At 41.6% G+C, this 13,550-nt stretch overlaps 1 protein-coding gene across 2 annotated transcripts in view; it reads left to right on the forward strand.

The window, feature by feature from the left end:
• The window catches only part of Dchs2 (dachsous cadherin-related 2), a 208,027-nt gene that overhangs the window by 177,522 nt on the left and 16,955 nt on the right, over positions 1–13,550 (forward strand). For both annotated transcript variants that reach the window (XM_017591290.3, XM_006232535.5), the window contains exons 14-16: positions 764–877; positions 8,413–8,624; positions 10,636–10,787. In XM_017591290.3, coding sequence (XP_017446779.1) covers positions 764–877; positions 8,413–8,624; positions 10,636–10,787 — 478 coding nt within the window. The remainder of the gene's footprint in view (positions 1–763; positions 878–8,412; positions 8,625–10,635; positions 10,788–13,550) is intronic.

Below are 13,550 nucleotides of genomic sequence, written 5' to 3' on the forward strand. Positions count from 1 at the left end.
TTAATGCTGTCAAGATGGGTTTCAATCTGTCCCTTAAGCTTGTGTGGCTGGCTTCCTATGTCCCATAGGAAGAGATAAGCAGATATCTAAGAGATTAGCATTTGTCCCAATTGAAGAAACTCCAGTGTCTTTTCTCTTACTGTTCCCTTTTTCCTTCTCTTTTCAAATATGTTTTTTTAACTTCTTTTTAAAGGAAGTATGATGACTGGGCAGGATACTGGAGAAGTGTCTTTTAAGGAACACACCACAATTCTTTATTCTTTCACTCTCTTCTGTGATTGCACATCAGCACAATCCAGTCCTCCCCTCTAGTAATCTGATGCTTCCTTTGATGTCTGACTTTCATTTGATGACTGGCTCAACAGACGAAGCCCTTTCCAGCCACACTGCCATCCTCCAAGAATCCTCTCCTGCCAGTTCCTCATGTGGCTGCTTCTCCTTCACTGTACCCCAAACCATACTTTCTATCAGTGACCCATTTCTCTCCTCTCAGGGAAGTTCACGCAATCAGAATTGAACTTTGGATATGTACTGCCCAATAGTCTGTCCCCTCTCTTCTCCCAGTTCATAACTACCACAAGGATGGAGTTCTCCTCTCTCTTATTCCTGCATCCCAGTACTCAACATGGGGCATGGCTTGTGAAGACAGTGACTGTTCCAGGGGTAGACAAATGTAATAAGAGTAGGTGGATGATACCCAGTGTTCGCTCTTGGGCTTCCATAAAATGCTCTAATGTTTTTTTTTTAAACCCGGATTTTACAGGTACTTCTGTTGTGACAGTAAAGGCGTTTGTTCCTGTGTCAATTCCAGACTCCATTAAATACTCGGTTTTTAGTGGAAATGAAGATGGAGTGTTTTCCCTGGGCTCCAACTCAGGTAATCCCTTGCTGCCTCATAATGGCTTTATTTTTTGTTCACTTTACTGGTACTACTGTTAAGTACTACTGAAAATTTCTGAAATTTTTGAAAGGGAAGACGAGGGTACAGAAGAGCACAAAAGCCAAAGGCTGAGGAAAAGGGTGGTGAAACACTGTCTTCTAGACATGGTAAGGTTGTTGGACACATGGGCTCTCAACAGCTGTGGTGTGTCCACAAGACCTGCACCACACTGGTCCTGTCGTCTGTCCACCATGGACAGAGAAGGGGTTCATGGCTCCTTACGCCTGCATAGGGAGCTGAGACTGTGGGTGGGGGAGTCCTTCCTTAGTGGTGTGGTCACTAGTGAGTTGGTCCTGTTCATCAGTAATCCCTAGCAATGCTCATGCAACCAGACCTAATTTAAAACATGGTGATTCTCAAAATTAATTAATAATAGTAGGAGGGAGATTTGTTAGGTCTAAAGGATTAAGCAGGTGTTGAAAGGAGTAGAAGAGGATAATATGGGATGAATGTGATCAGAGTTAATATATAATATAATATATATTCACTTATATTCATATGTAAGTGAAATTGTGAAAGGATAAGTTAAAAATTTAAAGTTTGAAATTGTTAGAGATAAATACTCATAAGGTAAATAAGAGTTGTCTGACGTCAGCTCATGGGAATTATGGGAAACCCAAAGCTATATATTTGTTGATATCTGCAGAGTCACTGAAGATTATGCTCTTACTGTTTCCGAATTAGACGGTGCCTACCCTGCCTTTTGAGTTTTTGAAGGCTCCTTCGCTGTTATTTATAATTTACCTACCTGTTTGGAAAATTGAAGACAAGCTTAGGGAAATCACTGAGGCTGAATTGTATTTAAAAATTCACACACACACACACACACACACACACACACACACACACACACACACACACCTCACTGGCTTTAGGGAATTTTCATTGAATTTTTAGGGCCTCTAATTCACTATTCATTTAACTAGGAAACTAACTCAAGGACTCATGGGAAGTTTCTCCGTGCTGCTAATCTACTTACCAATAAGGTGTGTTTCAGTCTGACTGGTTATGGTGTGAGTGAGGACCAATCATTGCACAGCACAGAGACCGAGAGCTATCAACTGCCTCCTTGTCAAACCTCGACGGGAATATTTCTAATAATTTCTGCGTTATTATACAGCTCAGCTGTTTTAGTTGATCTATCTTGTGGGGGGAGAACAGAAGGGTAAGTTTGTTTGAGTAAGTGTCGTTTGGTCCAGGGTTGTGCCCAGACTGTTGATCCACACGGCCTTTAGTAAGGTTCTTGCTGTGATATCCTAGGCCCCTTCATTTCTTCATCCACAGCGAAGCAGAAACAGTGCAGCAAATATCATCGTCCCTTAAGTTCCTTGTGGTTCCAATATATGAGGCTCTAGGAGAAGAGCTGAGATTGAATATATTTAGAAAATTAGGAAGAATAGTAAGGTTCCCATATTTCTGCAGGCTACCTGGATCCTTCTCCCATATCATTCTTATGAGAGCCAAGCATAGCCTTCGCAACTACCTAGATTGCATTACTGAACAAAAATAAACTCGACTTACATTAGGTCAAAGAGCTTACCCGTAGAAACATTTCGTGACAAAGCAAGTAGCCATGTTGAAATTTACCTTAAAATAATTTTAAAATGCATCGAAGATGGAATCATAAAATGTATGATTCCTAGATGATGGAAATATAAGCCCATATATTTGTCACCTATCCCTAGAAATGAGACTTACCAGAGGCTGGGTGTGGTGGCATCCACCTGTAATCCCACTCTTAACCCCAGCTTTCAGGAGGCAGAGGCAGGAGGATCTCTGGGAGTTTGAGAACAGGCTGGTCTTACATAGTGAGTTTCAGGACAGCCAGGGCTTTTCTCAAAAAAGAGAGAAAACCAAGTAAACAAAACAAAACAAACAAACAAACAAATAAATAAAACCCACTACCACCAAAAACCTTACTGGACCAGGAAGCCAGTGTGGGTTCCTTCCGTTTCTGGTCGGTCATCTCCTTCGCTTCCTCCCTTGATTCTTCCTTTCTATACTGTGCTGTAGAGATTTGTGTGCACTGTAGAGTGGCCATGTCAAGGAGATTAGTGTGTGTGCATCTTAAGAGTCCTGTCCTTTTACCTCAGGAGATCAACAACCTGAGGCTGCTACCAGCCACCAGGTCACTGGCTAGTGTTTATTACACTCCTGTGTTTGAATTTCTACCAGTGTGATCTTTTGACCTGAATGAAGCATCAAAAATCATGCTGTGTTCTCTTCTATGACTCGATTATAAGAAAGTGCCACACTCCATTGTAGTGCCTAAAAGATTCTACAGGGGAGGGCAGCAATGGATGACCCACGCCTGTTGCTTTCTTGTTTCAGTTAGCCTAAGAACTTCATACTTTTTCTTGCTAAAATAAATACATTGCTGCTTTATAAAATTTTTTGACAGCACTGATGTGTACTGGAAATTCACCTGTGCCTTTGCCTTTGAATTGAGCAAGCGTGTAAATTCTAGTAGTTTTCTGAACATTCTGTAGGTAATCATTATCTGAAACTGATACTTTTCTCCCTGTATTTGTTGGGAAGTATGTACTTACTGCTCTCTCTTTAGCAGTTGATTTGGCCATTTTAACATTTATAATTAGAAACTAACATGAGACAATACCTCATTCCTATCATTGAGGAGACTTATAACTCTCGAGCTCCAAATACTCCTTTTTATCAAAGTATATGCTTTCGTTGGTGAATAGTTTTGAGTTTTCAGATTTGGCATAATTAGCATTTTAAAAATAGGATTATCTGCCTTTTAAAAATTAATGTCCTGCTTTTCTTCCCTTCCTTTTCTTCTTCCTTCCCCTCTTCCAATCCCAAGCTACCCCTCCTAACCAGCTCTTTTTCTCCCTAATACTCCCTCCTTCCACTTACTTCCTCCTCAGCCCCTTCTGGCTTCTTCCTCTCCCTCTCTCTTTTCCTCTCTCCTTCTCTCTCTTTCGACAACATTGCTATGTAGCCCAGACTGGCCTTGAACTCATTATTCTCCTGCCTCAGTCTCATGAGTAGAGACATGACAGATGCATGGTACCACATTAGGCTGGACGATGACATTTAAATGTTTTTAAATGACATTTCAGGCATTGTTTTTCTTTTTATTGAAATATTCCCTTAGCTCAGATTTGGGTTGTCTAAAACTGGATATTCAGTCTTTGTTTTTGACATGCATTTTTGCTAGGTTTGTAATTCTTATCTTGGCTCCTGTCTCTTATGGGAAAATCTTTCTTGCTGCTCTACAAAGCCAGCCATGTTCTGAAAGCCACTTGCCTGCATCTTTTGTGGGACTCCAATGTCACAGATGCTGGGTCATGAGCCCTTTTCTTGTACCCCATTTTATGTTTTTGCATCTTTGTCTCTTTGTTTCTTGGGTCTCACATTCCAGAAATTCTCTGGTTCTTTTCGTTTGTTGTGAGTTTTGAGGCTCTGAATTATTTTCCTCACAATTCCACTATACCACCTTTCCACCCCAAAATTTAATTCTTAGGAGTTTTTAACATGCATAACTGAATTTTTTAGGGTGAGTCCTGAACCCTGGTGGCCCCAGCTAGCACTGTCCTGCTACCTACCCCAATATACCAATTAAAGAGAAAAGAAATATTGAAAAACAACAACCGATCATTCTGTCAATGTGGTCACAAGGGATAGAGGAAGAAATAAAGGAGTCGATGGGCCTCTTCCTGCATCTTTGGGGTTCTGACCTGAGGTTTCATTTTAAACAGAAGGCTAGAGACACATAAGTCAGGACATCGCACCGAACACCTGCCTTGGCTCAGGTCTGCTGAGAGGTACTCTGGGTAGTTGCCGCAACTGAATGAGTCTCTTCGTGAGAGGCCCGTTCCTCTGGCTGGCATGGGGCTTCAGCCTCCCATCCCACCCCTACTTAGCATGGGATGCCTGAGGGAGACAGCCATTCTTTGGGGTTTATACTTTTGACAATCTGACACCCAGCATCTGATATAAATTATATCTCTGGGAATATCTTCTTTTCTGCCAGAACTATAAATAACTATCCATGGCTACTATAACTTCAGATTTAAGCTAATGAGAGGTCAGAAAATATATATTCCACTCCTTGGGATCTATATAAATCAGGGTTCCTGCTGTGTGTTACATTTCTTCATAGTTCCTGTAACCTTCTCTGGGCTTTCCTCATTTTGTCTTCTCTGCTCTGCACAATTAAGAGAGATGTTTCTAAAGGCCTGGGCAAAGAGTCTAGGAGATCATACAGGCTTTCGATGCCTGACTCCCTGTTCTATCCTCTGAGACTCAATACATCTCTTCAATACATTCTAATGCACACACAAGGGCCTGTGCATGCATGTGTAACACCATCATACATACTCATATCTTACCAGGTATGTAATTTCAAAAGTCACTTGAACGTATATTATGCCACATTGCTATCAGGAAAATATTTTTAAAAATTAATTATGATATAAAACACAACTTTCATGGGAATTTTAGCTCATTATCATTAGAATTGTACCCCAGAGTTGTTAACATAGATTTTCTGCATGTGTGTATTATAAAAATGGAAAACTGGGAAGAATTGCAAATCAATAATGTTGATCTTTAAATCTACAGTCCCTTTCCTTAAGGATAGTGATGGATTGAGCCTCTGCTCAATAGTTGCGAATGAATGAAAGGTTTACTTTTGGGTTTAAATTTCAAATCACTTTGGATTAAAACCACTCATTATGGTCTGAGGCTGCTGGGATTTGAGAATCTGACCAAGATTGGGCATGTAAATCACAGATGGTCCCACTCAGATCAGTGTTTGGTAGACTGACATAAAACAATGGGATCAAGCTTTGAGTGCTTCCCAGGCACAGTCGGAGCAGAGTGGAGTTTAGGCATTATGGGAAAACATAAATATTTGTCCCATTCTGCTTTGGGTTTGCACAGATGCTTGCCCATAGTGTGTGACTGGCTGAAGTAACCTGATTATATTATCAAGTCAGTGCCATTTGAAGAATCTTAATCTCATTTTGATGTATATTTTGCAACTTGGATAAAGCTATAGCTGTACATACCTTGGAAAATATTACTGTGGCTTTCATTCTCATGCTGGCACACGCACAGAACTTTCAGGGTGGCATTTGTGAGTCTTATCGAATGATAAAGCAGGCAGCTTCCTGCCCAGGTGTTAGGCACAGTGTTGTAGGGCTTATATTTCTCTCATGGCCACATCTGTGATGTTTCTGAGAAAAATGCACATATATGACACAAGGCAAAACATGGATTTAGTATGTGTGCCAGCCTGGCTCATCTCATGACTTGCACAAGAGTGTGCCATTTATTGTGATCAAAATGAAAACGGATCCAAAAGCATTAGAATTGTAGATCCATCCCAAATACAGTTACCAAAGGAGTAACAGATCATTCATTTAACCTCCATTTTGATTTGCACCACAGCCAGCATAACGTCTTCCAGACTATACTAGCAACATGTTTTTGGGTTTCTATTTTCTTTCCAGTACAAAGAGTAAATGATGGTGTGATTTGAGGAGATTTATGGCCCCATCCTCATTTCAGGAGTAAACCCCACATCTCACATAGCAGGGCTTTCTGAAGACTTGCCACTTTCACTGCCAATCTCAAAATGCATTTCAGTGACTCCGTAACTGCCACAAATGAGAGTGACCCTAAATACTGGCAATGGGGACTGGCCACAATCAGATGTGGTTTGTGAAGGAACTAAATCAAATCTGGTGTCAAAAATGACAGTGGATTCCTGACACATTAAATTAGGTTATAGAGGGGATGGAGAGATGGCACAGGAGTTAAGAGCACGTGATGTCCTTTCAGAGGCCTGGGGCTACAGTCTCAACACCCTATTCTGGGCATCTCACAACTGCCTGTATCTCCAGCTCCAGGACATCTAACAACCTCTTTTCTATGCACATTGCACTCGTGTGCACAAACACATGCATACACATACACACAAACACACGCACATATATGCCTAGTAATTTTTTTAAGTTCTTAAATTTAGTAGGATATTTCTTAATATAGAATACATATTTCTTCAGAATTGCAATGCATGTGCCTTCACATGCCTGGAAAGCCACAGTATTAAGTTTTTTCTTCTTCCTCTTCCTCTTCTCCCTCCTCTTTCTCCTCCTCCTCTTCCTCCTCTTTCTCCTCCTCTTCCTTCCTCCCCTCCTCTCCTCTTCCTCCTTCTCCTCCTCCTCCTCCTTCTTCCTTCAATACTTTTTAAAAACCTACAGCATCACCATGTCATCCTGAAACAGACACACACAGTAGAAATAACACAAAAGAATTTCTTAATTTAAGCATCATCTTCCAAGGTCTATTTCTGTAGCCTGGTTCTGTATTTTCTGTGAGGGTATGAGAGTACTGAATGCTGACCTGTGAGCTTGGTACTGGGATTATGATGAAGTTCGAAAGCCAGGGATCAGTGCTCATGAGTGCAGCCTACAACCAATGAAAAGTGACCAGACTGAAGCAAGGAAATGAGAAGATACAGTTGTCCAAACACAGGAGGCATAAGATGGTGGGATACGAGAGAGAGAGAGAGAGAGAGAGAGAGAGAGAGAGAGAGAGAGAGAGAGAGAGAGAGAGAGAGAGATATGGGAAAATGCAACAAGCAAGACTGATGTAGGCCAGGCCTGAGCCAGCATATCCCTGCAATTAAAGCTGCTCACCACTCGTACACTGTAAAATCCACTGACAGGTTCTATGCAGGAGAATACCAGCTTCCTTGTCCTTTCATGGAGCCTGGATCCTTGGGGAGATCAGTTAATCTAATCAGCTAATGCTCAACTAGTGCAGGGGTCAGGGAGGGAAATGTTGATGGTGTAGAGGAAAGTGGCAGCAAAGGAGACAGAAACAGATTTAGGAAATGTTTGGGGGTCAGGGAGATGGCTCAGTGAGTTAAAATGTGAGCCAGGGAGCCCTCATATGAGCCCAAGTTCAATTCACAGGTCTGTCACCAAAAGCCAATTGCAGTGTGTTTACATACCCAGAATCCTAACACTCATACTCTGAGAAGGGGCGAGGCAGAAAAGTTGCTGGAGATGTGTGGGCCAGCTGGCCTGGAGCACACAGGACAGCAACAGGGACATGAGAGGCCAGCATGTCTCAGCAACGCTCAAGGCAAGACCCAGCTTCCAAAAGCTGTCCTGTGACCTCCACAAGCACACTGAAGCATCCCTCCCCGCATTGAGTGAACGAATAGATGAATTTGAAAATGTTTAAAATGCAGACTTTGCAGACATTGGGATGGGCTAAATATACAGATTTATTTTGTACATGAAGGATGATTTATGAGAAGGCCCCCAGATTTCAGTTATTCCCTACAAATGTTGAAAGTCTGCTGATATCCATACGTTCTCCACGTTTTCCATACTGACCCCCTAGGCAGAGCACTCGAGTCAATGGTGTTTTGAGACACTTAAAAATAACATCATCATTTCTTTTTACTTTCACCTTGGGACTAAAACCAGGACAACTCATTGTAGAAGAGCCCAGATTGCTTGATTTTGAAGTCAGGAGTGAAGTGAGGCTCATTGTTCTTGCTGACAACAATGGTCATAAAGCCTTCACCAAAGTAGCAGTGTCCATCCGGGATCGGAATGATAATCCTCCTCGCTTTGCGCAGACCGTATACCAAGCATCAGTGTCTGAAGGACAGTTCTACAGTGCTCATGTCATCCAGGTAACAGGAAGTGTGTGTGTGTATGTGTGTGTGTGTGTGTGTGTGTGTGTGTGTGTGTGTGTGTGTGTACCAATCAATCTATGTATGTCAAAGTACCTATGACCCATGACCAACGTGTAATTAAGTCCTAACAATCTCCAGGACATGTTCAGTGGCTCCGATGAATCTACAGACTGCAGGAAATCTGAAATCCCTTTCTTCATTCTTCATTGATCCTGAGCTCAGTTCCACGACACCTGTTTTCTCTAGGGATTCTTCCAGTATGAACACAGACTTTGTAGGTCACAAAAATGTCTGGCATCCCAGGTGAAGACAGAGGCGAAGCAGGGCTCATTGCTCTTGATGAGGATGCTTAGGCTGCCGTTCCCAGAATCCCTCCGGTTCTTCCTGTGTTTACCAGGGCGCTGTGGTCTGACACACATCCTGGGGAAGTCACCACGGTGGGAACGTATTTCCAGCATACTAAAGCGCTAGTGCCCACCCTGGAAAGGCTACCATCTGAATCATGCTTAAACATACAACTCCAGGGGGCATGATGGATTTCTATTTGTTCCGATTTGGAAATTAGTCTCAAAGGCTGCTGAGACCTTTCTGCACCATAAAGTTGGCTCCCATACCCTCCTGATGAGGTCCGTCCATTTCATGTGGTTCTCAGCTTCCTCTGAGAACTTGGGGAGAAGGATGAAGGAAGAGCTGAGATGTGACTTAATGTAGGAGACCAAGACATGACAAGGGATGCGAGCCAAGGCAGATAGAAAGAGCATGGACTAAAACAGTGTGATAATTCAACAGCTTGCTAGTATCTTGACTCCATCAATACAACTGTTTCAGTGACTGGGTTCAGCACTGGAAACCCTGCAATACATCTCCATGGGAAATGTTGTAAACCCATTGTTCTAGCCTTAGCACTACTTTGAAATTTCACCAAATAAGCCACTAGGATGATAATTTATTAGCACCAAACCTAGGATTCGATTCATTTTTCAAGGGTCTCCTTGAGTTAAAACTTCAGTATAATATAAAAAGCAAAAATGCCTCATATTGGCCTATGATACAGACAATACTCTGACAAGATAAGGAAGGCAAATGAGGATAAGGGTGTGGGGGTGACTGGGTGGCTCATTAGGTAAAGCATTTGCTATGCAAGTATCAGAACACAAGTTCAAAGTCCCAGAGCACCTGTAAGAGCAGACAGGTGTGATAGCTGGCTCCATCCTTAGAAGCACACTCATGGGGCAAGCTGGCCAGCTTGTACTAGACTAGCCGAGCCAGTGAGTTCCAGGTTAGGGGGAAATTCTAGCTAAATAAACGAAGTCATCTAATGTCAACTTCTAGCCTCCACATATATATGAGCACATATGCATGTGCACATGCAATACACATGCAGAAATATAAAGAAAGAAAAATCAAGCAAAGAATTGGCGTTCAGTGTACAGAGCTCCCTGTAACATTCAATTGTTTGTTGAAGCCAGCACGAATCCATGGCAGAACTAGAACACTGTAGACGCACGTTAGAAGGTTTCCGGTGCACCCAGTTGTAGCTCGAAACATGTGAGTGCCATTTTTAGAAATATTTTAAGTGATTGTATAGACATTTTCACTCCCATTATCCAGTTCATTATAGTCTAATTCAAGTGTAGCTAGATGTGTTGGTATGACTGCAAGCCAGTGGTTCTCAATCTGTGGGTCACCACTCCTTTTGGGGTCAAATGACCCTTTCACAGAGGTCACCTAAGACCATCAGAAAACACAGATAGTTAAGTTATGACCCATAACAATAGCAAAATTATAGTTATGATGTAGCAACGAAAATAATTTTATGGTCGGAGGTCACCACAACCCGAGGAATTGTATTTAAGGGTGGAATCATTAGGTTGAGAACTGCTGCCCTAAGCATTGTTTTTAAAATGCATTTGCTAATCTGTATTCTTTCCTAACGTGTTTCTTCGAGAGCAGGCTCAGCTCACATTACAATTTAATCTTTTCCAATGGAAATACTGATTTCTCACAGGTGTCCGCTACTGACTTGGACGGGGGCTTGAACAGCCAGATCGAGTATTCCATTGTCTCTGGCAACCAAGCGGGAGCCTTCCGGATCGACGAGCTGAGCGGAGTCATAGTGACAAACTCCATCCTGGATTATGAGTCCACCAGCTCCTACAGGTGCGCTCAGGTTCACACTCCTCCCTGTGTCTCCCCCACTGAGGCTTCAGGAAAACTCTTCTTTCCCCTTTCACCCAGCCTATGGCCATCCTTTGGGCACATTCAAATAGCCTTAGAAATTATTTCCTATTTTGCAAAAGTTGACTGGATCAGGTCTGGCCGTTGATGCACCCTCGTGCGAACCAAGGGAGAGACATTCAAAAGGCAGTGTTGGTGAAGTGTTTGCTGAGTGGAAATGTCCTCTGCAAATGCCTTTTGTTACTTTAAGCACAAAGAGTTGGATTGAATGGCATTCCTTTGTGTAATTCTTTATTCTTTTCTGTTTGAAAGTCCAGCCTTGTCATCATGGTCCAGCAGAATGATCATATTAAAGGCTGACATTCAACATTAAAAATCTAAATGGCCTAGCATTTGAGAGATGCAGGCCTCTAAAGAGAGTATTGTACTGCAAGCCTGCTCCATGTCTTCATGGCTCTCTGTGAGTCAAGAACAGTCTACATACACACATTTACAGTATCTCATTCAATAAAGCAAAGAGCTCTAAGAAACCTGAAATGGCCACAAATGGATATCCCTTAAAGAATGGTGGCCCCTGCATAGAACACTAAGAAACCAATGTCTAAAACCAGGTCAGTGATAGGATAGGGATGCGGAGCCTCTTACTTAGTGAATTGAAATAAAAGCAGACTCAGAACTACAGGCATGCCAAGGCATTCTTGTTTAAACAGAGTAGGAGCAAGGTAAGAACTTCACTGCAAGAGGTCAGAACATGGAGGTCTTCCAGGCACCTGATATGGGGATTCCTTTATGGGGTTAAGAGAAAGAGAAGTTTGGTTATTAAAGGGTGGTTCTCAGCTTTGATAGATAAGTTAGATCATACATTTTTTTCTATGGTGCCTGTCCATTCCTATAACACATCTGTTTTTATTCACTTGCACACCCAATCATGTACAGGCATGTGGTCAATAGGGGATTCTTCCTTAAAGTTTACCGAAGACACAATTGTCTTTTATTGTGCATGCATCCAAAACTAGTTCAGGCTGGGTCAGTCCTTCAATTCATACATTGGGAACATATCTGTGTAGATACAGGATACATTTTATTGTTGTAAAGGAAAGCAAACGTGACCTAGAGATAGGCGTATATGTGACCGAGGCAGGTGCAGGTCCAAAGTTGCAGGGCAGGCTCTTTGGAGGAATGTGTGTGCATGGGGCAGGAGCCAGGCTACCAAGGGCATTAGTAACACGGGAGTGTGTAGACAGTCAGCAAACAAGAGCAATATAGATTAGTGGAGAATTTCCTGTGCTTTCCTGCCTCAACCATGTATAGCCAATACAAGGAACATCCTAGTGTTCATGACCATCTGATAAAACGGAACGTTCTTTTGCCTAAAATACTTCTCAGAGAAGCTGTTAGATTGCTTGTCTTTGGAGAAACAGTAGGACAGTGGTGAAAGAAAGCTTATCTTTCTTGTTCATAGTACTGTTTGATATACCTTGCAATAGTATTTTGTGCTTTATTCCAAGAAGCCTTGCACATGTATCACAATACTTACCTCTTATCCATGGTGGATGTGTTCTGGGGTCCTCACTGAAGACCTGAAACTTCCTATTGAAACCCAAATATGTTTGTTTTTCAATTGTGTTTCTAAATGCCAGGCAGTATGGCCACACATTCCCAGGGTCAATCTCTCCTTCCATGTTTTATGCCCTGCAAGATCTAATATACCATTGTTAACCTTGTGCTTTGAGGTAATTAATAAGTAACTCAAGGTTTACCTGAATAGAAACATAATTCTACAGCTGATGACTGAGTACTAAATAACTAAGGAGTGGGTGATAAATATGGCGTGGATACACTAGACTGGATAATAATTCACATTCCGATACAACAGACTACAGTGTCATCAAGATACTCCAAATTATAGCTATTTAAAACTCATGAATTATTTATTTCTAGAATTTTCCATTAACACTTTTGGATGTCGGTGGCTGGCCATGAATAATTAAAACTTTGCAAAACAAAACAAAACATGGGTACAGGGTGTGGCTACTGTGTTCCATTTAATTTTTGTAGCCGTTTCATATAGAAGTTAAGGCAGGTATTTTATTCATTAACAATGCAAATTACATAGTTGGCTTATTCTATGTTGCAGTACTGTTGAAGGAGTTCTGCCTTCTACTCAAGGATTCTCAACCGCAGTCACGCTGTTTCTATCATTGACACTACAGAACAGCCCTTCTGTGTAAGAGGGGGAAGTCCAAAATACTGTGTCAATATTTGAGGCTACTTTCGTGTTTCGTGAGGAAAGTACAGTATATTTGTGTGGTTAAGCACTGAAAGCTGGTTTGAATGGAATACGTTACTGAGTGTATTGGACTAATTAACCACTCCAAACCCTTCCAATTCTGAAAGTTTGATTAAGTGTTTTGCTCTTTTTTTTAAATATATTTCAAAATATTACTTCAAAAGTAATTTTTTAAAGTTTAAAACCTTACCCCAAGTTAGCAGTTAGGAAACGTTGTGTAATATTTTAATATGATTACTAAAATTATTGTGTTTAATGTATAAATACGTTAAAACTATTCTTTTACTTCATTGTTAAGCATTTCTCCCCCATGGATGACTTTAGGTAAATCTCAGCTCAAGTATTCTTTCAGTGATTGTCAATTCAGAGATCACTGAGGGTCTGTTAGGTCCCAGGAACTAAAGCACTTTCCAATTGTGATGGCTTTCTGTTACAGAATTCTTACTCAATGGAGC

The sequence above is a fragment of the Rattus norvegicus genome, chromosome 2 (genome assembly GCF_036323735.1).
Source record: "Rattus norvegicus strain BN/NHsdMcwi chromosome 2, GRCr8, whole genome shotgun sequence".
Classification (NCBI taxonomy): Eukaryota; Metazoa; Chordata; class Mammalia; order Rodentia; family Muridae; genus Rattus; species Rattus norvegicus.